The 26,567-nt window shown below is 36.2% G+C and overlaps 1 protein-coding gene across 1 annotated transcript; it reads left to right on the top strand.

Moving 5' to 3' along the window:
- Positions 1-7,279: 7,279 nt before the first annotated feature.
- On the top strand, positions 7,280-9,688 carry LOC126371624 (uncharacterized). The gene is made up of 4 exons (XM_050016940.1): positions 7,280-7,290; positions 8,144-8,896; positions 8,972-9,298; positions 9,508-9,688. The coding sequence occupies exons 1-4, from the start codon at positions 7,280-7,282 to the stop codon at positions 9,686-9,688; spliced, it is 1,272 nt and encodes a 423-aa protein (XP_049872897.1).
- Positions 9,689-26,567: the final 16,879 nt, after the last annotated feature.

The raw sequence follows: 26,567 nt of genomic DNA on the forward strand, positions 1-26,567 counted from the left end.
TTGATTCAGACCGTGTTTCTGGAATATCAAGTGGAATATTCCGTCGCAAAAGTATGGAAATGAAAATAATAATAAAAAAAAACACTCAACTATTCATAAATTTTCCGATCGGAGACTCCACTTGATATCAACTCAGAATCATATCCCTCAGTATTCGGTACGATGTCACTAACATCCAGTATATCATACTTAGTATCAACAGAGATTTCAAGTTGTCTTTGATTACTTGTGGCTCTGCCCACTCTATTAGGGATTTCGGGCGTAAGTTTATGTCCTGTGAGTAAAGAAAATACATTGAATGCGTCCTCTTAGGCATCACCCTCATCACATGTCTCGACTACTCAAGTTAGTGATGGGCTGTACCCGCGGCACGGGATCCGCGACCCACGCTGCTTGAGCAAATTAAGTATCTATATCGAGGGCTTCGATCAATAGCTGTATAACGTTTACTTACCTATTTTTAAGCATTCGTTTCCTGACTCGACAAAGAATCAAACCTCTAGTTTGTTGGTCAGCCAAGTTGTCAATTCATTAAACCACAGAAGTCATTAAGACATTCCCTCCTTTTCCCTTTTTTTATTTTTTTATTTTGACGTGACTTATTGTAGATTTGCCGCAGATGGCATTAACTACTTGGCCGGACAAATGGGGAGCGCTAAAGGCTCTCACCCAGTACAACGTTTAAGATAACAGGCCTGAGGGTGCCCAGTTGGGCGCGAACCTCGGCTCAGGGCGTCGTCTGAGAGGAAAAATATTTGAAAGAATTAATCGACCCTAGTGGGTCGATAGCGATAAGCGCTGAATGAGGGAAATCGTCGACCACGCCGGCGGGGTCGGTATCGGGGTCCTGAAGTGTTTGGTGTCGCGAGCTGATTGGCTGCCTCTATGGCTAGAGTAATCGGGTCGTCGGGATCGTATATTACGTCCTTCGGACGCCGATACTTTTCAGTACCGTCCCTAAGCGGGATGTAATCGGAAGCCGCAACTACCAGGGGATTCGGGTGGTGCGGAGCAGAATCGAAAAAACGTTTGGAAGCTAATTTGAGCCATTGGGCAATGGTTGGCAGACCTAGGTCAATGTGCAGATTTTCATTGCGAAGGAACCACGGAGCTCCCGTGGCTTTCCGCATGAAACGATTTTGTATTACCTGTAGACGGTGGATTTGAGAGGGACTCGCATGAGCGAAAACTACCCCTGCATAGGTCATGATCGGACGGATGCAAGTCGTGTAGATTTTCACCTTATTCCTAAGGGACAATTTACTTCTCTTGTTAAGGAGACCCTCCTTTTCCCGTCAGCCAAAAAAATATATAGAAAATGTGCCTTCATTTTATGATGTCATTTGCCGCGCTTATTACGAGAACTGTTGCCTCTAACCAAGCGTCCAGTTATAAAACAAAACACGAGTAAATACTTCATTACAAAAGGCTTAATTTCAAAACCTCGAGCGTGAAAGAGGATTTACATTTTTAACCTACGAGAAATTAGGGGTCCGTCTAAAGAGACATGAATTTAAAAAGATCCTCTGTTATAGAGATGACAAAGTAGATACGAATTCGGACGAGTAAATGTTGGTGGTTTGACAAAATGACTTACATTTCACCGGATTATGCAAGCTGGAGTTTTATGTTTGTAGGAATATGCAGTGAGCTAGTACAACTGAATATTTTAGTTACTTATATTTCTGGTAAAACATTTCATCTGATTTTTTGTTATCACAAATAAGTAGAAATATAACAAAACTGAATCGAATTCCCTGTCCCAGGCAAGTAAGAAGTGAAACCCTTCATTGACTCCACTATTCCTGCAAAAGAAAATAATCTCAAACCACATCACAACGGAAATTTATTTCACGCGCCCGTCTAAATGCAAAACAGTGTGCGTTAGGTTTTTTATAAAAATGAAACCATAACCTGGGCAGCATTGTCCACGGTGATTCAGTAAGTATATTAAATTACAGGTAATAAAACCAGTACAATGGGTGGCAAAAAAGTGCACATTGAGTGCCTTGTGAGGGATGCACGCTTGCCTGGGCCGTTCAGTGATTTTATGCGACATTAAATTGCGGATGAAGATTTATGCAAAGCCTTTACCTGTGTCCGAACTCCGAAGGCGTGATGGGGTAAGTATGTGGAACAATTTATGTAGTAGGCAAAGGATTTGTATTCTTTGTGCACGTACTTGCCGACTCACAAAATATTTACAGAAGTTTCTTGCGCCACTTCTAATAGTAGGTAAGTTAAGGCTATGCCTAGTACAGAATATTCATTTTATCAAAGGTGTACTTCTTTTATTAGTACACTACCCGTACTGGAGCAGCGTGGTGGAGTAGGTATGTTCCGTACCGTATCCGGTAGATAGAGGGATGGTCTGCACTCAGCAGTGGGACCTTAGGCTGTTGGAGTCCAATACCAAAATTAGTTATACCCTTTGCTGAAAAAAGGCAAAAGGACAGTCTAGTCAAATGACACTTTACGTAAAACGTCAAAACCATTAATGTCTATGGAATTTATATAGTAATACACGTATGGCGTCATCAATAAACGGGGTCAAATTAATGTCGTACCTAGTAATACATAGTTAAAATTCATAAATCTGTCAAAAGAAGAATGATTTTTTTTTTATTTTTAATCCTCTTAGATTGGATTCTAATTCCAGATTAGCATTTTACAATTTATCTTTGACCTAGTTGTCTGCTTGAAAGTTTATCCTGAATTAATCCGGTCTTCTTCTTTGCGACTGCTATTAAAAAAAACCACCACAACCCTCTTTTTTGCTTTGCTGTAGTCGGCTAAAAACTAAGTCTATAGTAGGCTGTCGCATCATTTATCAGTAAGTGGTAAAGTAGGCGTATTTCATTTCCTTAACAACGCCAAAGTAGCTACTTTATGTCTTTAACACTATTCCGCTACTGGTGAAGGATTATTTGTCAAAGTTTCAAAGACACCCGAAGGCCTAACTGGAACTCCGCTATCATAATATAATAGCCCAGTCCGACACCTTGTTATGCCCTTCGAAGTAATACTCCGTACAGGCGAACTTGGAAGTGTTAAGTAGTTCAATGTCTTTAAATTGGTTTAGGAGTAAACGAGGAATAAAATATAAATATTACTAATGGCTCCAAGATACAGTACAGTATTTTTTTCAATCTAGATAAGTAGACATTTAGGTCTGCTGTAGACGCCTTGAATGCGTCCAATTTGAATTCCGAAAATGTTATACTTATTACTTTCGTAGTGTCACATTTACACTTAGCTTCCATTAACAGAAATAACATAATATTCCACTATAAGCAGAAAGTATGCCGACTGATCCCAGACGAATTGCGCCATAAGTTCCATGCTCTCTCCACGGTTAATGTTATGCATTCCTTCCAGCCAGTCTTCGTAACGATATTGATGGTAAATGCAATGAGAACCTGTCGATATCTTTCAGTAGTTTTTTCCTTTTTAAGCCTAACCACCCGCAATTACCTCGCGCAAGGTGATGCTTCAATGAGCGAAACTTAATCATGTCGATAAAAACTGAATGACACGCTTTACTAGTGATGTGGACAAAGGGCTATAAAGTTTATCGATAAAGTTTCCTGTTTTGAAATCTCAGAACATGTAATGGGAAACAACGATTGCATTGGTAACGATGTGTGAAAATCAAACGCTTTACGATTTGTTTGAAATTGCTGAGCAACACTGATTTGAGTCGAATTGTTGTTTCCTGAATTTGAAAAAATATAAATCAAATGTGAAATTATATTTATAATATCTTTAGTATAATCCACTTACCAAACTCAAAATCATACTGAATTTTAAAGGGACCTACCTAACTTATTTTTAAGGGCCTGTAAATCTGCCCTAACGAATAAAGATCACGAACATGAGAGTATAGTTATGTTATATATAACATCTGTGAAATTTTGTAGAGCTGTTGCAAGAACATTCATGAACAGCTGTTAACTGCACTTACATTTAGTTCTAAGACTTATGAATGAACCCAGCTTACACTCAGTCTACCTACTCAAGATGCAAGAATTTTATCGACAGTATACCAGGCGCAACATTGTAATCACCCTCACATCACTAACCACCCGCCCGCGGACGTCTTCACACAAATTATACACCGCATCGCTCACTCTTATAGTTTGCACCTCTCACTCGTTTTGCAAATTTATATGAATCATTATTGGGTAGAATTATAGTACCGGGGCGTCGTGTTCAAAGGCTGGCCAGTACTTGAACGTCAGAAGATCTTTATGGAGGACCTATTATTACTTAAATGGTAAATAGCCCGCTCTAGGCGATGTCCACTATTTGCATGATGATAGTGATATCACGTGATGATCACTATCAGTTGAGAATAATTACACCTAATTTGGTTAGCACTTTAACTAGGCTTTTGCATAATGTTGCCAGTATTGCTTTTTAACAAGTGAGTACATATAATATTTTAGCAATACCTACTTTAAATAAGAATGAATTACGTAGATTAAAGAAGAGTGCGGCAAATTTTGTATTACTTCTGTTACTTAACTTAATGAAGAACTGTTGCTGCCGTACAATATGGAAATATATTTTCAGATTTTAATAAAACTTATTATTTAAGAACCGCGTGTTACACCTACGTATCAGTAAACACTATTAATAAATAGTATTACTTACATCATTTTATATCCTTAGTAAGTCATCATCATCAATTTAAGAGCTACGCTCTTGTCGGTGCAGCATTTTCCGTGCTATTAAGCCTATTTTGCTGCTATTTTTATCCTTAGTAAGTACCAAGATAATAATGTAATACAGGTCATGCCATTGTCGATTACTTCTATCGTACCCTATCCCGCAAAAAAGGCACGACGCAAAAGCCACCTCCATTTTTACTTATCGGGTGTGTCTCAGACGCGTCAATGACGTATAGAGGTGTTATCAAGTCTCCTTTAGCTCTGGTCGAACGCCTTCGAAGCTCGCTCATACATCGTCCACGTTTACATTTTATACTTAGACACAGTCAGTTTTAGCTGTCAACGTTATAACTAATTTATTTTGTACCAGTCATATACTAAGGTGCAATTTGCTTTGGTAATTAGTATTTGTTATAATGGGAGTGGGACCTTATTTTAGAGAGTTATGACATCTAGAGCTTGAATTCTAGTTGCACGTGGCGATTAGAAATGATTTACAGAGTACCTATGTTATCTAACCAAAAGATTGCGCGGTTAGATTGTGGGCGTTTAGTAACTTATGTTTTGAGTAAGCTAGTTGTCTCTAAATTGTATCTGCATGTATAAATATAATGCTAACCATATTTAGCTGTAACAGCATAGCCACTGCATCTCTACGTAAGGTAATGTTCCTCTTAATACACGTAACCTTTAACGCGCTTTTGCCTGTTGCTATTTATTTCAGCGTATCAAGTTTCAATTACTTGTAATATTTTTTTAGTTATTTAACGGAAAAAGTGTTGAAATTGAAGCCCCACGCTGTAGGTAGGTGAAATTTTTGGTAATTTACTTAATAGTCCATTGTGCTTGTTTATTGTTTTATGCGTTCGAACTTACAACATGTAATTTTCTCTCTGCAATTTCGGAATACTTCATTTTTTAAAAAGCGTTTCCATGTTCAACAATTTTATTGCTTTCTTTAAATATATTAGCAGCGCTTATTTCTGAATAAATTTGTACATCTGAATAATTTTGCGAATATCCGCCTACCAAAACCTTAAATCGGCCATCATTTGTGTAAAATAATATAATTATGCACGTATATCTTTTAATTTATCATTTACCTTCTAATAAATAAAAAAATACTAATTCATAATAATGCCGCGATTTGAAAAGATTACGCCGAATAAAGTCAATTTCCTGGTTAGGCTATTTGCAACCTAGTCAAATACAAATATTGAAAATGAAAATTTTCTCTCGAATTTATAAATATGGAATACTGCTCACTACATTATTAACGTTACTTAATGAGAATAAAAACTACCTATTTCTCCCATCTGGTCTCGCTACTGTTGAGTGTTCCTAAATTTTGACAGTTCTCCATACTGTCTAGCTAAAATTTATGATAATTTGCTATAAAATGTGAAGCAACGTGGAGTGTATCTTGTCTGAAGGATGAGTTACAAGGATGAGTTTTTTATCCTCTATTATAAAGAAAAATGACTACTACAAAAAAATACACTATGTATAAATACACTACTGACTGAACCAAAATTTTCTTAAATGACCAAAAAGATCTTAAATCTAAGGCATAATGGTAATGGAAGAAATAAAAACGTCAATGTCGTCTCAGAAGTAACCTAAAAAATGTGGAATGTAAATAAACAAAATCTTTTATATTATTTTATATTAGTTTCATTATTTCAAGGGATCAGGGCTAAAAACAGTGTAATAGAACAAAAGGAAATTGCAACAGAGCCTCAGCCAAAAAACAATTTCGGTGAAATTCTGGGTGAGACCGTAATTACAACGGCATTTACCGTGGATGATGAAAAATTTGATGATAATGAACTCAAAAAACTTTTTGTGAGAAATTTTAAGTATTACGAAAAGTTTACCACTGCGAGAAATAAAAAGACAAAGATCAGCAAGCGTCGCAGACTGATCAAGCCTCAGAAAGGAAATGTGCCTCACATAAGAAAAACAAGAGACCTGAATGAAACGTATGCTGTGCCAAAGAATTACCTGGAATGTGTGTCGTGTTACGGATCTAGAACTGAACCCGAGGAAGAAAGATGTTATGCTGGAACATCGTAAGGACTTTTAGATTTCTCGTTATTTCTCCTGAATTTTAGTAATTATACTTATTAAAGGATTTTTGTAATTTCAGTCTAACTGAAAGTCGTTTATGTGTGCGATGCCTAGTAGCTAAAAATTAAAAACTCGGATAGTTATTATACTTTTATTGATTTAAAAGTGTTCAGTATCAAAATGATGATGATATAGGTGGTTGGACTAATATTTTTGGTTTAAGGTTGTACTCTTTTGTTGCTTACAGAAGAAAAGTTCATAAATGCTCCGATGCTGCGCAGTGTTACACGGAATTACATCCTCTGTACATTAAGAGAGGTTGCATACTACCTGACCGAGTAAATCGAACATTTGTTTGCAAGTGTCCTTTATGCAACGATAAGCCGGCTAATGACTATACGTACTACAGCTATAAAGACCTGAGAGAATGGGAATTTGATAATTATCGATTAGAACAGCCTCTTGTCCACGTGGATCTCTTATGCAGAGTTTGTGAAACAAGAGGACGTAATTTGACGATTGACCACCTGTGTAGAATGGGGTCAGAGTAAGATATTTTTCGTAATATTGTTTTGTTATCCACATGAAGGTCTACTTTTATTTGTCTAGTTAATTTAATCTGCTTATAAACTTCCATATTTACTGACTTTATTCTCAAAGCTTGTCCAAACAATGCCTAGGATTTAACTTATTAAATCGTGTATTATTAATTTCCACACTTCCAAAATTGTCTATTATTTTTATACCATTTGTTTTAGGATATTGTAATATTTTCAGAGTGGAATATGCAGTGTGTGCTCGCGGCCAGTTTTGTTATACAAATATAAATGACGAAGCTCACTACGTCTCCAGAGGATGCATACATGTTCCAGTGTATAATTCAATTTTCTTTTTTTGCAACAGTTCAATATGTAACACAGAAACATATGAAACTCCGAAGGTACGGAGACGTTATGGACAATCAATCATAGAACGCTTCTTAACAAGCAAAATGAAACCTTCAATGAAAAAGTTAAATTTGATCGGGACGAAATTTGTGATTGCTAATAATTTGAGCAATTGGATAAACTGCAAAATCTATCGAATTGTAACTATATCACTCATGTTAACATTTTATTCACACCAGTTTGAGCTGCGGTTTTTTTTATAAAATAAGTTGATTTGAGTACTCATAGCACAAAACTTTTTGATAATGACATGTTTATATATCAAATGTAATTTTCATTTGAATCTTTGACATTGTGATCTTTTATGTTGATATTTTTAAAGTAGCTATTTTTAAATATTACGATGCAATTTGTGTATTTTTTGATTTTCTATATTTTTATTTTTGAATATATAAAATGCCATGAAGACTTTGATTTGTCAGGGTATAGCAAACAACCTCTGCCTTATTTTAGAAGACGAGTTGAGGAAGTATTTGATGATACATCGCCACCAAATCGCCTGGATGACCCGCGTATGGATTCTCATCTTGTATCTTTTCTAATAAAAAACGTTAAAAAGATTTTTAAAGATAATTATGATGAACCCGTTCTAGATATCGATAATACAGTCCAAGAAAATAGTCTAAGCTCAGAAGAGGATACTGATTTGCACACGTCAACTTTATTATTTCGTCCCACTGTTAGCTTCAGTTTTAGGCCTGAACAACAAACCGGAGTTTCATCTAATGTAACTATAACGTCAACAATAACAGATATAGACGAAATAATTTCTATTATAAATGCTTCTAATATCTTAGTAACCATTCCACCGATTTTAATAAACACCACTATTGGTGTAACAACTGATGTGTTTATGGAGCCAATTGATGTTGCGAAGACAGCAAATGTAACTCTCAAACCAGTATCTTATTTATTGAGTAGAAAGTCTTATAAAACAAAGAAAACCGAAGTTGAAGAACAAGTTAGTGAAATTGGTAATGAAACAACAACAACATACCTTCCTCCAATGCGTACATCATTGCATTTGTTGCTTTTGGCCACACTAGATACCAAGGAAGAAACATTAGATCAGGTCAGAAATTATAACATTTCTGAAAATGTAATGTTTACTACTGAATTCGGGGCTGACTTGAAAGATTTGAAGCGCTCGTGTATTATGTGCGATAATGTAGCTATAGATGGATGCAGCAGTCCCAAAAATTCATTGTAAGCATGTTAGCGTATATCCAAAATTCCTTCATTAGAAGAGTTCAATTCTCACGTTTTTATGTATTTTTTTAGGATTCCCTCAATGGTATGTGAATATGACGATTCTCTTTGTTACTCCTTGCACACGCCTTTTGGTATAGTAGACCGTGGATGCTTCAGCATGCAACATAACATGACCACATACGTTTGTGCCTGTAACCTTTGTAACTATGAATCCATTACTGATATGCCCATTATATTTTCCAATAAACGTGATTGGATAGAAAATGTATTCGATCTCACATACTCAAGACGATTGAAGAAGTCCGTATTCAAAGGCATGACTTGTTTGAAATGTGAAACTAATAGCACAGCTGGAGGGGATCCGATTGATAATTCTAATTGCTTGGAAGGCCGCATGTATGTAATATATTATAATGTATTTAATAATAAGTATACTAGTATTCAATTCACCGTTGGTACCTTATATTATCAATAAGTTTTCGGTTAGTCTTCACTAGTCTACACAATACAAATGTAAAGACATTTTGACGTATTGTATTAAAGACTTAGATAGTTATATCTCTATATTAATATCAGAAGATAATTTTTCCTTTGTGTTTTTCCAGCGCCAATATACCAACTCAGATTTGCGCTGATAATGAAGTTTGTGCAGTCAGAGCGATCAAAGCCCAAGGTTATGTGTGGCGAGGCTGTGTCAACAATCCTTTGTACAACTACTATATGACTTTTTGTGATTCAGATTTGTGTAATTATGATGAGGTTGCATCTGTTTATGATCCTATTTAACTCAAAGCTATTAAAGATATAAATGGACTATTGAGTATTTAAATTTATTATAATAACATAATTATAATTATATTTCTATTAAAAGTAAGTATTACATAAGTAGCAGTTGTTTTTAGTGTTGTGTTTATATGCGCAATAACGCGTTTTTGTATTGAATTGTTGTATTGTAAAAGTAACCATCATCGTATTCGTAAGACAAGAAATAGTTAGCGATGCACAATTACTGAAGATAACTTGTTTTGTTGTACAATAAGAAAAATTATACCTAGTGAAGTGGAGTTTTTTCAAAGTAATTTATAGTGAACAGACAAATAATTTATATTGTAAAGGAAAAAATATCCGTTCTCGAGGATCTTCCTTCCATCAAAAATGAATTGTGTTTTTCATTCGAGATAAAAGGAAAGGTAGCGCTATGCACCGGGTTTAGTAGACTAGTACTAAAGAAACGTCCGGTGCATACCGTGGAGTCTAGGTAGGTACCTAATCTAATTGAATTTCACAGTCGTGGAGTTTCCCCTTTGAAGATTTCATATGGCGGATATATCCTAGTGGGCACGTAAAACTCCGAATCGCTGATCTGGAATTTTCGATGCATCTGTGTTAATGTGCAGGTATTTTGTTCGTTTTTCACAACTAGATCGTAGACCACATTTCTTATTTTTTAATTATAAGTAAAAAGCAAAATGCAAATAAAGTTAACTGAAGATTAGAAAGTCTTGCTAGTGACTAAGGTTAGCGCAGGACCGAAATGAATGGTTGAAAAATGGAGGACACTTTTACCCAGCAGTGGGATGATATAATCTTATTGATGACGGCCAAATTATTATAGTTTTAAAATTTTAGTATTGTACCTATTTTGAAATCCAAAACAATTTATAAATTTTCTATCCATCTTCTAAATAAACAGTTTTAACCAAAAAACTCTTAAGTAGTATTTTCTTTTTGAAAAGATCGCAGAAAAATTCTGTTTAAATATAGCAGAGTAAAGCAGTACAGATTCTCAAGTGGCCCGCCATTCTGTTCCGGTCGCCACTGCATATGAGACCGGGACCGTGCAGCACAAAATATTTTTATAGCTATATTTAAATATTTTGTGAAAAAAATATCTCCATTCTCTTCATATTATGCAAAATGATACAGATAGTGAAAAATATAATACTTGAGGATCGAACGAACATTGCATGCAGTTTATATTTAATTTATAAACTACTATTAGTGACTCTAGAATGATGCAATGAAACGTTTTTTTTTTTTATATAACGAAAAGATTACATTGTACTATATTTTTTAGAAACTAATAAACTATAAAATGACTACGAGAATACACAGATTAATGTTTAAAGCTTTTATTAAAAAATTTTGACTTTCCACTCAGTTTTCTCCGAAACACCTTTATCAAATCTGTACAAAAGGGAAACCCCACCCACACATTCGAAAATAAATATAAATAAAATAACAACCAACCAGCAAGGGTAAAACCCCTTTAGATTCCTTATATTATAAGCTTTAAAATGAAAGTCCTAAGTAAAATTCAATGCTACATATTAGGTGCCTTATAATACCTAAAAACAAATGCTGACGAGAAAATGTACCTTCCATTACCTGGCTCTATGCCCAAATCGAACGTGTTGGCGTGATGCCAAACGAAATATTTGGTTATTTCTTGTAAATGAACCTTGACCTTATGTGGCGAGGTAAATCGTGGACCGGCGATTGGTTTGATGAAATAAAAACACAAATATGCTGATGAAGCTGATCTGCGTATAATAAACGTTTTTGGCACTTGAGATTACAATATTGCTTGTACGATATATCACGATATAATTACGTAAATAAAATAGGCGTAAGAGTCGACTAGTTGGTACGGACATTGAACAAAGAAGAAGGAATGACAGTTGAGAGCAAAGACAATATGTCTACATAAAAAGTAATGTTATTAATCTATGGTCTTATAAGGGTGATGCATACACGGTCAATACACGGTCAATTTCCAACACTTCCCCTCACGCTTATAAGGCCATGTGTCAAAGATAGAGACTACATAAAATTCTTATACCTAACAAGCCAACATAACATTGGGTATTACATTCTTTAGAGGAAACTCTACAACACAGGAAGTTCCCTAATATAGCATCAATTACATCAGAGAGCTTCAACGTAGAGACTCAACTCTATTTGGTACATAACATATCCATCACCTATGCTAGATTCATACTATGGATAAACAATGAATGCTTGCTAGAGCCTAACGGTTTGGTGAGTACATCTGCAATCATATGCTCAGTTGGTAAGTATTTAACTGTGATTACATTATTCTGTACTAAGTCCTTAATATAATGATACCTTACATCTATGTGCTTAGTACGTCTATGACTGTACTCTTTAGCCTGTAGCAACTTGTGTGCACTCTGATTATCGTTGTATACTTTTATGTCTAAGTTTCTATTCAAAATTTCAAATAAAAAGTTCTTAATGAAACATAAATCTTTACAGACATCATTAATTGCCAAATATTCAGCCTCTGTGCTAGAGAGCGCTACACAACGTTGCTTCCTAGACTCCCAATTGATTGTGCTATTGCCTAGCTTAACAATAAAACCAGTATAAGAACGCCTGTCAATAGGATCGTTGGCCCAATCAGCATCAGTGTATGCAGTTAAACACAATTCACCATTACTGTTTACAAATAATAAAGAATAGTTAATTGTTCCTGATAAATACCTAAGTATGCGCTTTGCCGCGATCCAGTGACTCCGATTGAACCTGGTGTTATACTGACTAAGTTGGCTGCACGCATAAGCAATATCTGGCCTAGTGCAGACCGAAAGGTACATGAGACAACCCATAAGCTCGCGATAGTTATACCTTTCGTCACATAACTCTTCATCAGAATCGTCAAACTTATAATTTACAGCCATGGGTGTCGATACAGGCTTACAATTTATCATACCAAACCGCTTGAGCAGTCTCTTAATATAATCCTTTTGATCAAGTCTTAAAATGTCTTTCTCTCTAGTTACATTAATTCCCAAACAACTTTTTAAATTTCCCAAATTCTTACAGTCAAATGTTTTTATAAGCAAATTAATTAACTCATCTTTCAGCAAATTGTCATTGTAAAATATATAAAAGTCATCGACATATAAAGCAATCACAATCATTTTCTTATCACTAGTCTTTCTTATATAAATACATGGTTCTAATTTACTTTGATGGAAGCCATTCTCACACAATAGTTTATTTACCTTTTCATACCAAATTCTACTAGCTTGCTTAAGGCCATAAATACCTTTTTGCAACAGACAAACCTTATCTTTGTCACCATTATGAAAGCCAGGTGGCTGATCCATATAAATGGTTTCTTTCAGCTCACCATTGAGAAAAGCAGTAGCTACATCAAGATGTTCAATATTTAAATTTAATTCACATGCTAAAGAAAATAAAATTCGCATGGTACTATGTCTTACTACAGGTGAAAATGTCTCCTCAAAGTCCACACCGTGAATTTGAGTAAAACCCTTGGCAACGAGACGCGCTTTGAATTTCATAAAGTTACCTGACGCATCCGTTTTTGTCCTATAAACCCATTTACATTTGACTATATTTTTGTCATGAGGCCTATCAACTAATACCCACACTTTATTAGCTATTAGAGAGTCATACTCACTCTTCATGGCAGCAGACCATTCAGCACACTGTGCACTGTTCATGGCCTCTTCGTATGACTGAGGGGTAACTGAACTTTCCTCAGGAACCTCACGTGCGACCATAGAAAAGTCTGTATCAAAGTCAGTATACCTTAACGGCGGTTTAGACCTAGTAGAACGTACAGGTCTCGTAGATGGAGCAACGGATGTGCTAGGCGCGGGCACAGCTTCCCCTGCAGATGACGGCTGCGGCGCGGGGGCACGCAACGAATCATTCAAGCCAAGCGCTGCATTGTCCTGCTCTTCATCATCTTCACTGCCAGTACAGAACTCTTCGTCGCTTCCATCTGAAAAATGCATGGGATTACATTTTAATATTTCATTTTCATAAGTCTGACCATTATTCACGTCTTCATTATCAATATTAGGGACATCACAAACACCGTTAGATAAATTATTGTCATTTGTATAATTATTAGAAATGTCACATTCATAATATAAATTATTATCATTATATAATTCATTAAAATTAATATTTGCCATGTCCTTGTAATATTTATTCTCTATAAAAACCACATTCCTAGACACAATTACTTTATGAGGGTTCAAGGGGTCCAGCAATCTATAACCTTTACTAGTAGTACTATAACCAACAAAAATGTAAGCCTTGCTCCTAGCATCCAATTTACGACGTTTTTCTTTAGGTATAAGCGAATATGCGATGCATCCAAAAATGTGAAGGTGACTAAGATCCGGCCGTGATCCAGTCCACAACCCCTCAGGTGTATGTCCCGCCAAAGCAGCTGTGGGACTTCTATTCTTTAAATAGACAGCAGTCATAACCGCTTCCCCCCAAAAGCGCGGGCAGAGACCAGCATCAATTAATAAGCATCTCGCTTTGTCCAAAAGCGTCCTATTTAATCGCTCAGACACACCATTCTGCTGCGGGCAATAAGGCACAGTAGTTTGATGAATGATCCCCTCTTTTCTTAAAAATTCAGCAAACCTACTATTACAGTACTCAGACCCATTGTCGGAACGTAAAATTTTGATATGCAACCCCAATTGTTTTTCTACTTCATTTTTAAATGTAATAAAATGATGCATTACCTCCGATTTATTCTTCATCATATATGCGTACGTCTTCCTTGTGAAGTCATCTGTGAACGTCACCATGTACTTCGCACCTCCAAAGCTTGCCTCTTGCATAGGGCCAGCGACATCACTGTGGATTATTTCTAAGGGACAAGTAGCACGTGCAACCTCGTCGGCGGGGAACGGCAAGGCAGCTTGCTTCCCAAGCAGACAGGTTTCGCACTTGACATCTTTACAAACCTGAAAACACAATCCAGTTGCTAGATCGTCCTTTAAAGCACACATTCCCTTTACCCCTAAATGCCCCAAGCGCCTGTGCCAGACCTCCATTGGCAACATCGGCACAGAGGCAGCGACCTTAGCACTACCTGCTTCTTGTCTATCACACAAGAACATTGAGTGCACTTTTTGCGAAGTACCAGCTAGACTATACCTATCCCATTTATAAAGACCATTAAAACTAGATGCGGAGGCAATCGGGTTGCCAAGAACTTTACAATCTTTATAAATATTACATCTATTCTTATTGAACACCACAGTCAAACCCTTCTCGGTTAGCCTACTTACAGACAGTAAATTAGTAGTCAAGTTAGGAACAAATAATACCTTTTCAATCTTGGATCCAAATGAATCATCCAATTGGATTTCACCAACACCCTCTGCAGCTAGAGACTCGTTATTTGCTAGTAAGATCTTGTTCCCTTTGATCTCCTTATAGTTGCTCATCAGTTCCTTATTGTTACACAGATGATTGGAACAACCGGAATCAATATACCAGTCACAACTCTTCACGAAGAAAGCGGTTGTCTCCATTCCCGTAGCGAGGAGTGAGTGATTGACGGGCTTGTGATCACTCTTCTTATCACGTCGCATCTTGTAGCACTTGCTCTTGATGTGACCTTGCTTCCCGCAGTAGTGACACACAATCTTCTTCACGACTCCGCTCGTACTGGATGAATAATTCTTCTTGTTTGTATAAAAAGCAGCATTCTCCGTGTTGTCAGATTTTCTTTTTCTAGATTCCTCTTGCAGTAACCGTGAGCGAACAATCTCACTGCTTAAATCACTATTGGTCATGCAGGCAGTTTCCAAGTTAGAAACCAAAGCATCAAATTCTTCAGGCAAACCACTTAGAAGAAGTTCGGCAATTTCTTTGTCCTCGATGACTTTACCAATGTCAGCTAACTGGCAAACCAATTTCATTACAGATTCTATATAGCGAGACATTGAACCGAACTGACAGTATTCAATTCTGTGTAGCTGACGCAATAGCAAAACACGCCTATACAGACCTTTGTCCTGAAATATTTTCTCGAGGTTAGTCCATGCCTCCTTAGCTGTATTAGCATCACGAACGTGTTGATGACATGAGGACATAACACTCAATCCGATGCGGGCCAAAGCACGACCGTCGCGCGTGGTGTCGGTATCCGTTCCTTCTACAGTTTTCCATAGGCCCTCCAAAGTTAGCAAAAGCTTCATCTGATATTTCCACACATGGTAATTTTCCACGCCGCGCAGTTTCTCAATATTTTGTCCTGCAAAGGCGACTGGAACATTCGACAACGTGTTACCATTATCTTCATTGTTTGACATTTTGACATAAGCGTGCTCAGTTCACACGAGGCATGTAAAAACAGGACGACGGGAGCACGGCGACCAGCAGGGAAGGCGCGCCGACAAGCTCACCGACAAAATGCACTCCGATGAACAGCCACCGCTGAAACCTGCACACAAAGGTTAGGGCATAAACCAATCTAGGTATGCTGGGCCCATAACCTGTGGCGAGGTAAATCGTGGACCGGCGATTGGTTTGATGAAATAAAAACACAAATATGCTGATGAAGCTGATCTGCGTATAATAAACGTTTTTGGCACTTGAGATTACAATATTGCTTGTACGATATATCACGATATAATTACGTAAATAAAATAGGCGTAAGAGTCGACTAGTTGGTACGGACATTGAACAAAGAAGAAGGAATGACAGTTGAGAGCAAAGACAATATGTCTACATAAAAAGTAATGTTATTAATCTATGGTCTTATAAGGGTGATGCATACACGGTCAATACACGGTCAATTTCCAACACCTTAGACAGGAGCCAAAACTGAGAGACATGAAAGAAGGAAATAAGTATTGGTCTTAGGCGATCACAGTTGTTGCATCCTGTCATAAAATAAAAAAAACATAACATAACAAGTATACGAGTCTGATAAAGTAAATCAAAATAACGTTTTATTATAAACAAAGAGTTTTATAATCTGCGACACACTTTATCTTATGCTCTACCTTTAGAAAAATGCATTATAAGCTGCTGTAGGATTGAAAGACACACATGGTTATTGTTTTATATTATATACTTAGTTAAGTAAACAAAACGAACATTTGCTAATATATTTCGGTTATAAATTATTTTATTTACCCATAAGAACACTATCCAAATACATTCAACCTAAGAATACTTACTTGAAAAATTTTAAGTAAATCTGTGAAAAGGATCTTCAGTTTAAAACCATTTCTCATTGATGCTAGGGACAAAATGGTCCGATAAGTTGCCAAAAGGTTGGCATTAGCGTAATGCTCTGTAGGAATGTCCTCATAATGACCACATATATCTTTTTAATGAACTACTAGCCTGCTTTTACTATGCGAAAACGACTTCCGTGGCAGTTCCCCAAAATATATAGTTCGTCTTATAAATACTGGAGGCTAGTCTTTAAAATAAATGCTAAGTGAATTTTGCCATTAAGAGGACAATTTTAAGTACCTACCCTTGCTAACTGATTTATAGCATTGCATAAGAATTATGTGTGATCATATAAGAATAATTTCAGAAGAATTTCACAATTGTACTAAACCGATTTTCAAATCATTTGACTCATTGTTACATGATTCATCTGATCCTAAATACCATTCGTGATAATAACAGTCAGTATTTTCGGGTAACATTTAGATTAACAGTCGAAACCAAACAAAACAAAAGTAAGTCTATAATCACATCTCAACTAGACGCGATTATTGCTCGCCCTTACAGAGTTATAATAACAGTGTTTCAACGGAGAACGGATAAAATGGTAATGAGTGGTGTAGTGAACGCAGAAGGCTCACTAGTTTGAAATGCCTCGAGGCTCTGCCGCGTTTCTTTCAACACGTAGCGAACTGTGTGTTTAATACTCCTAACGCTCGATATCAAAGGCGTCTGACTGAGCTTGAAAGGATTTAAGATTCGCAATCGTGTTGCCGTAAACGAGATACCATTTAGCCATAGGCGAACACACGGTGCTTGCTAGTGTTTTGTTTGGCGGATAAACAGGTAAAATGCTATAAGCTTTTGGATGGAACGAGAAAATTATAGGACGTCGGGTTTCGTAAATGCCTGCCTATTGAGACCCTAGACTTTCAGCGCTGTGTGTTCCACAAAGGCGTAGATCATTTTGTAAGCATTACTTCGCCTTGACGAAAACTGCAAACCGTATATGAAGTTTCACGAACATGTTTTTGGAAATTTTAACATTAGTGCTTATTTTCTACGAAATCTTAAAATTCCATTTAGTATTTCGGATATAGTGACTTCACACATAACTAATGAGAGTTTATCGACAGCGTAATGTGTACGGCCAATATTATGACACTGTTATTCATTATCCTCTGCAAAAGACTGCAAAAGGCACGTGCGTTGGAATGAATTCACGCATAAAAAATTGCACCACTAACGAGCACCCGGCTACCCTCTCCGGTGTCGATAAATAACTGTTTGCTGGCCGATTTAACTTTAGCACTGAAAAATTAAACGATTAATCCTCTCAATTTAGACTACATTTAAAATCCACCGAACAAATAGAAGGTTTCCCTTACATCGCATTTGTAAGCGTCCCACATACCGTAAACGAAGAGTAACGATTCGACATTCCTGTTTGTATTCCATTGATTTATGCGTTTGTAGTCGCCAATTTGCAAATGTTTGTACTTCAATTAAGTAGAGTTATGAAGTCTCGAAAGGAGCTCGTAATTTGTTAAGGCTCGTTTTATTTGAGATGCGGTTTGTCTTGCTTATTTCGCGAACGCCTTCTGGTTGCTCATAATAAATATTTGACGAAACTAATTGTTGTTTCATCTTCAGGTTCTTACTTTTGAGTATTGTTTCTAATTTCGTTATTTGTGATATTTTGATTTTTAAACTTCCAATTGTATTCGAGATTCCGATTCTCGTATGTTGAATGTTGTCATCTATCACAGTGGTAGATAAAGAATATTTGATAAAGAATAATAAAAAACATTAATACGTAGAATATTTCACTGATTCTTAACAAACAAGGCCTACAAGATAAAAGAATGGTAAAACGAATACCGATCGATATCGCATGTAATTAAGGCAATATTTAAGAAATCTCACCATATCATCGGGAATGCGGGCCTGTGTCAGCGGAGACAGTAATATATTGCTGACATAAAACCTCGAGATTTGGGTAGATATCATTTCTTGAATAGTTAGTTTCCGCCTGAGAGACCCACCGATCCTTCTAACTCGGCCCATAAAAATGTGGAAAAATTACCAAGATAACGCCTCGCCGAGATCGATCAATGTCGTGCGGGTCTCTTATCATACCGATTTTGGGAAAACATATTGCTTATATGTATATACAAATATATATATGTAACGTTTCCTACTATTATGACGACGTATGAGTAAATATTTAACATGAAACGGTTTTGTTTCAATGTGAATGTTTTCTGAAAGTACACGGACGGGACTAAAAGAGCTATGTTCAAGCATATTTTATCCAAAATGTCATTCAACAAGATAAGATTGCTAGATTTTACGACCGCATCAGGGAAAATAACATGTGTCAATAAGCCGTACGCGATGGAATTCTCTGGTTCTATTTTATGTTCTCTCATATATTCCATCTCACATTCCATCAAAATTTTATTGGGAGCAGTGACTTATTATTTGGTCGTGAATATTTGCCATGTGGAAAACAATGGCTGCCGGGAATTGAAGCACACCTATTTATACAAAAAAAATGCAGTGGCAACTCAACACCCTCCGATTTGTAGCATCTGCAGACAAAAAATATTACTTCTATTTGTTCTAGCTTTACCACAACGCTACCACAAGCTTTGACCTTATGTAAAATAATAAACCAAGAGAAACGTTTGGTGTTTTTGCCACTAAAATTTTTACATACCAGATCGTGTTCAAATACGAAAATATCTTGTTGGACCATGTTTTTGTAAAGTTCCGCAGAGCATGCTCTCATGTTAAATTCAGCTTTTTTGTTGTATTAAAATGCTTGAATTTAAAATCAAAATTAGTTTTGTTTATGTTTCCAACGCTTCGCGCGTTAGATATAAATGTTTATTGAGTTCTAAAGCAATTATAACTGTAGAATTTCCAAAATGAGAGACACAAATCAAACAATTCTAAAATACTTATATTACAATTTTTGAGTGCCATATAAGGCTAACCCATTTAAATCATTAAACAAGCAGGTGTTAATTGATTGCTTGAATCTCGGTTTATTTCAAGAATGCATTTGATTGAATTATTAACTCAAAATTTTCGTTGTCGTCAATCTAACTTACGAACGCTAAATTATTTTCAGGATACTAAAAAAGTTTCGTACCTAACTACGTAATTACCTATTTTTGACAGCAATCGCATTCTAGAAAAACTTAGTAAACTCAGGTCAGGCTATCCGCATCACTTACATCAATTATCTTATCTGCTGATTAGAATGTATTTTTTTTCTTACATCTCGGAATGTTGTGTTATTATAAATAATTCTCATTTAGGAATAATAGATGTAGGCATTTGAGGTATTTACTAGTTTACTACTGTCTACTGCCATTTTCATTTATTGAAAGTCAATAATTAGCTACTTCAATCTCAAAATTGGACTTTACTAACACCTTCCGTCTAAAAACAGGGTCAGAAAGCCAACGCAATTTGTCATTTTTTCAATAAGCTATCATCAAAATGTTGTGATTTACTCGTTATCTCACGAGGTTTGGGGTCATCGTCGATGTATTGATGTTTTGTGCTCATTGTTTCGAATGTCAAAAGATTCATCAATCAGCGAATACAGTTAGTTTCAACGGTTGCCGATAGTAACTGCTCAGCTTATTAGAAGACTATTTAGGTTATTGCATTGTGAATGCGGTGTTCAGAGAGACGAGAAAGTGTATTAATAGCTTTCGCTGTTCATTATTTTCGTACGCGATGTTATGTGCGTGTAATCAGGAAATTCGTTCTCACGCTCACGTGCCAGTGCGAGTTCATCTTATCTATCTATATCAATCTACATAGGTGTAAGTTTTATGTGCATTTTAATGTCATATCTACCTACACGCTGTGACCTTACATAAACGTCGTTGAATACCCCACTTGAAATATCTTGTTTAGCAGTCATTAACTTGTTTATGAGGTGCAGCTTACTTTATTTCTTCTTCAAGGCAATATCGTGTTTTATTAAACAAGTAGCCGTCAACAGCCCATTAGAGTCGCGCTCACACATTTCCTGCATATGAATATTTTCGAACCGGTCTCGAGTGTATTTACACGCCAATTACTTTCACAGGCTGCCGAAGTAATCGATGTTCCATTGTGCGTCGGCGACGTCAATGGTTGGGCCGCGTTGTGTTTAGGGTCCGCGTACAGTTGCACCGCATCCCTCACTGCCAACGATGCGAAGACAGTCGAGTTATTAATGCCCCCGCCTGGCACTTGTCGCTTGCTGATTCGAAATTTTAAATTGTAGTTCAGCATCCACCAGGATGGTTTTCACTGGGCAATAATACACACAAAACAAGGAATATACTGGGTAAATGAAAAAGTTGTTAAACTCGTGTTAATCATAACAAAATATTTATTCAAGACGTTTCTAATTACATAAGTAAGTATTCGAAAAACAGCTTCCGTCAATACAATCAACATCATCTTATTATAAAGCTTATGTACGAGGTAGCTTCCAGAAGCTTCAAAGTAATATTTGAAACAAAAGAAAAGAAAAATTTGTTCACAATCACAATGGATGGTCAGTTGTTGGTCAGCGGCCATCCGGGCACAACAATCATTCCGACACTACGGCCAACGCCACAACACGACGAATACGACGCGAGACAATTATGTACGGTGCCGCAGGTTTCGCGACGCTTCTTTTTGTTGCTTGTGTGTGTCGCCCTTTAGCCAACTTTGTAGCTTTTTGTATGTGATTTACAAGCAGTTGGTATGCTGTTTTATAGGCCATGAACATGAACAGCTTTTCTTGTATTGATTGTCAATTCCAGTTTACGCCGTCCTGCTAAAACAGCACCTATGTTAATGGCTGACGACTTGCTTATAAGTGCCAATAAACAGCAAGTGCATTTGAATGAAAGCTTCTTTTCGTTTACTTGAAATGCTTGTACGTCATAATTTTACAGAGTATTTCTGTGTATCTTCTTATGCAATAATCAAACACAAAATATTCAACCGATGCTTATTATTGGTATATTTTGAATATACACTGACTACTGACAGTCGGAAGGCAATATAGTTCGAAACAATATTTATATTTAAGGATCTAAACAAATAAATTAATAAGCAAACGTATAGCGTGTTTCGACAATTGATCATTAAAACAAATATTACCATTTGAACAATTGTGCTTGCGTATTTTCGCAGCACAACATTGCAATATTGCCAACAAAAGTAAAACAAACACAGTCACAATTATAGAGCAGACCTATTGTTCCCAAAATTTGTCGTTTTGTCGCCTCTCAACGAAATTCGACATGTGATTGTTTCGATTCACATCGCTTGGTTTTATTAAAATTCCTCTTATTTGTTGCAGTCCGACACGCCACTCGCGTTAACAGCATTTTTTTATTCCCTCCACATTTTCGAATGCGGACTCGTTAGATGCACGTCTGGAGTGGCGACGTAGATATTCTTGCGAAATATTTCGTGTCTAACAACCTCTAGAATGCTGTTAGCTTTTTCCAGTCCAGATGCAAGCCGGTGCCATGTTAACAAACATTTTTAGGAAATGGTTTTGGCGAAAATGTTTCCTAATTGCATTCTGAAGTGAATTCCTGTTAGTATACTTTTCGTACATTTAACTAACAAAGAAACAGACTGGAAATACTACAATGAAAATAAAAATAAACTATTAAGTAGCAACTATCCTTTGGCTTGAACCTGCGTGAAGTAAAACTTTACACAAAACACAAATGCTCATTAAAGGCTAATAAACTCTGATGCTGCTTTTGGAGACCCATGTAAGGTAATACACGTTCTGCGCCTTCCAACAAATGTGCTGATTCCATAATGTCAGTCATACATCGTAAGTGCGTTAAACGTGTTTAAAGACATGAATAACTCACACCGACACGACAAGCAAGAAACGAAGTTAAAATTAAAGAATTTTCAAAGAACTTGAGAACGAGTGTAGAGAATTTCAACCAGTTACTTTAGAATGACATTGCATTGTAATATGTGTAGTCTATTCTGGTGTCTTATTATACTATGGTGCTATGAAGTTCATATCCTTGACACAATGTCCTTTTTCTTGTTTTGTGTCCCACAACTTGTGTGAAGAATATCAGAAATTTTATTTGTTCCTACTTACCCTGCATGGCTTTTGTTAAACTATTTACACATCATAAGTAATTTTACCTATGTAGGTAAATCGCTTTTCATGTAGCTAACCAACAAATCATTCCATTTTTTTGTTTCATCTAAACCTCTGTGATTGTTAACAGTTTTCACATTTCATTCTTTATCCACTATTTCACAATAACAGGTACAACGAGTTTGCTTTGCCACTTCTATTCGAGTCTAAAAGAGATTAATGGCGAATCACGACGCTTTAAATCACAAGAGCTCGTAAAAAACACCTGTCGCTACTGTGAATTCTGAGTACCGAACTTTGTTAAAAGCTACACTATAGTTTCTGTTTCTGTTTTATTGTTCGACTGTTCAATTTATTCCTCGGCCTATTTTTTGTTATTGTTCTTTTTGATGGAGAAATACATATATATTGCTAACTATCGTGTATTTTAGGGCTAATTAGTAATCTATTTTTGATTTGTAATATTTTTTGACTGAGATTTTGTTACTAGAATACGTATTTGATTAATCTTATCAATCATTGTTCGTCATTTTGTGTGCAGGAGATTAATATCTTCTCATCCCGCTCTTATTACCTTACCTAAGCTATAAATTAATGAATTAAAAGTTCCAGTTTCTCCAGAAGCATATTTATGTAATACAGGGAAATTCACAGACCACAACTGTACCTATGCCTCACTGATTTAAAAGAAAAGAAAGTTAAGAATCCATATCAGAACTTTAAACTTGTATCAGTCAGCTGTTAATATCACTATTATATCACTTATTACTTATAATGTTAACAAATATAATATATCTAGCCTTGATCTTATATCATTAGGAAAGTTCTTAATTACAAATCTTCCATGGTTGCACAAATCACACTCAAGTTGTCAGACAGATGAAACTTTCAAAATTGTATAAGTTTCATAGCTGTAGGAAACAGATTGTTTATTGTTTAGATTTCATGGTTAGATTCACGACGAGACGTTGCCAAGACATTAACACTATACAGATACACTTCGTAAATACAGAAGCGTGATATTACTATCTTGGAAGACTAATCTATAGAGGTGAGCGCAGTATTGTGAAATAACGAGCACAGATCGTTAAAGAGGCAAAAAAATATATAATGTCAACAAATATTGATTAAACATCATCAATAATAGACTTAAGTTTCAAGATTTTTACGTACTCTTGCTTGTTTTGGTTAGTACAGGCAGGCTAAATAGCTTGCATGTCGCCATCCTACTTTCTTTTCTTCGGTTGATGAGTATATACTACGAGTATACATCTCTGCTTACGCCTTCGGGGATACGTTAATGCATATAGATAAACACATCCGTTTTTATTTATATGCAAGTTGTGTATACGTAAGTACTTATGTTTGTGAATAATTATCTTTTTATCACAATTTCCCCTGGATTTCTCTCCTCCCGAATCGGTTTTTCGGAAGATAAATTAACCAAACTGAATTTAAGTTCTTGAAGCGGTTTTCTCATGACCTACAATAAACAAGGCATATAAATTTAATGTGTGCCATCGCTGGTCTCCAAATACAAGACGTTGGAAGCTAGCCCGGCCTTAATACCAGCCTAAGACCTGCAACTGACGAAGTCAAGCGGAGCGGGTGCAAACTACACAAGGAATAGCGATTTCATATACAAGATATTGTAACACCATAACAGATAATAAAGAGAATGATTCAGACCATGATTCTGAGTTCAAGCGGACTTTTCCGTCGCAAAAGTATGGAGCTAAAAATCATTAAAAAAAACCACAAAAATTTTCTTGAATTTTCCGAGAGGAAATTCCACTTGTTATCAACTCGGACTCATGGTCTGAATCATCCCCATCAGTATTCGTTACGGTGTCACTAACACCCATATCTACTTGTATGGCTACCTGTAATTACCTGTACGGGGTGTAAGTGACATTGTAACTAATACTAAGAGAGGTTCAGTTCATTATTTTGAGTTAATATCAAGTGAAATTTTCCATCGCAAAAGTATACGTAGAATAGAAAATAATAAAAAACACAAAACACAAAAAAAAATATTTGGCGACGGAAAATTTCATTTGATATTAACTCAGAATCATGGTCTGAATCATCCCCCTCAGTATTCGTTACGATGTCACTAACAGCCTGTATAATATTTCATCTCCCTAGCATTATGCCGTTTTCACGGGCTCCGCTTACCTAACCTAAAGATTTCTTCCAAACCTCACAGCACAGGTTAGATTACATACCTTTAAAACGCATTTCTCGGGAATGTTGGTTTCCGATTCTCACGAGGTTTTCCTTCATCGCTGAGCACGTGATAAAAATTCGAAAACAATTTCAAAATTTATTGGTTTACACAGTAAGAGTTAAACGTTTTTCCAACTAGACTACCAACGGTCCTTACAAAAATTACAACGACGATTTATTAAACCCTTCAATCAACCGGAGGGGGTATGTTGTGTACTTATTAAATATCACAGTTTTAATTTTATCCTACGATACCTTCTACTACTACTTTGAAAAGTGGCTGAGATGAATGTTGCATTCCTATTTTGGTTGATTTCAGCTAAAAGAAAATGAAAATGTTAGGTGAGTATCTAAAATTATGCCGGTGGTAAGGATGTTTTTCTTTTAATTAAGACAGTATTTTTAGATTCTATCGTCGTTTTCTAATTATTTTGTCGCGTTTCCTTTTCAACAAATTGCTGCCTTAATCTTGTTATGGAGTTCGGTGCCAGAGTCGCAGAATAATGGTGGTAGAGTTCCAACCACGCTCTAATTCACGTTTGTTCGTTTAGCACACTTGTGTTATTAATTAAAATAGAGTACCGAGTTCATTATTATTCTCCCAACCCTGTTTTTGGAAACTCGAAGCGTGGTGTTGATTTTGTAAGCAGCGGTAAGTGGTTTTTGGTATGTTTACCTTATTGACCGGTTTTGTTAGTTGCAGATTTTGATGAGGGCTTGTTGTTTTGAACGGGATTATTTCATATGAGTAACCTATGATTATATTACTAAAAGTAAGCATGAAATTTCTAGGGCTCTAGGGAAAAGTGGGTAGTAAAAGCGTTGCAGAGCTTTTTAGAGCTGTTGTAGTGCTTTATCTGAGGTATACTGCCGCCGATATTGTCGCAGGCAGTTGAGTATAGTCTACTCCTGACTTGACAAAAGGTTCGTAACGATCGTCTATTAGATGTAGGTTAGTTCTACTAAAACCCGTTAAGTGCATACTATTCTTACATAAATTAGCTCACTTACGAAAGCCCAATGGGTAGTCGGAGGTACATCCATCACAAGGTAAACTAAGTACCCACACCTCACCGAGCATTCTGTTAGAACGTGATATTCTTACGTATTTTGTAATTATCGAACAAACAGCCAGAACCAATCATTGAATAAGATACAAATGGCGTAAGCGCAATTAATATTCCAACTTTTGTTCTTGAATAACACAAAAACTATTAAAGGTTATCTCAAGATAATAATACTCGGAAGCTTGTGGACGTTTAACATCCCTCTATAAAAGCTTTCTGCAAA

This window comes from Pectinophora gossypiella, chromosome 12 (assembly GCF_024362695.1).
Source record: "Pectinophora gossypiella chromosome 12, ilPecGoss1.1, whole genome shotgun sequence".
NCBI classification, from domain to species: Eukaryota; Metazoa; Arthropoda; class Insecta; order Lepidoptera; family Gelechiidae; genus Pectinophora; species Pectinophora gossypiella.

What these genes read in the sequence shown, in the direction of transcription:
- LOC126371624 (XM_050016940.1), top strand. An exon ending in AGCAGTCCCAAAAATTCATT is followed by an intron (nt 8,897 to 8,971) that starts GTAAGCATGTTA and finishes GTATTTTTTTAG; the next exon opens with GATTCCCTCAATGGTATGTG. An exon ending in AATTGCTTGGAAGGCCGCAT is followed by an intron (nt 9,299 to 9,507) that starts GTATGTAATATA and finishes GTGTTTTTCCAG; the next exon opens with CGCCAATATACCAACTCAGA.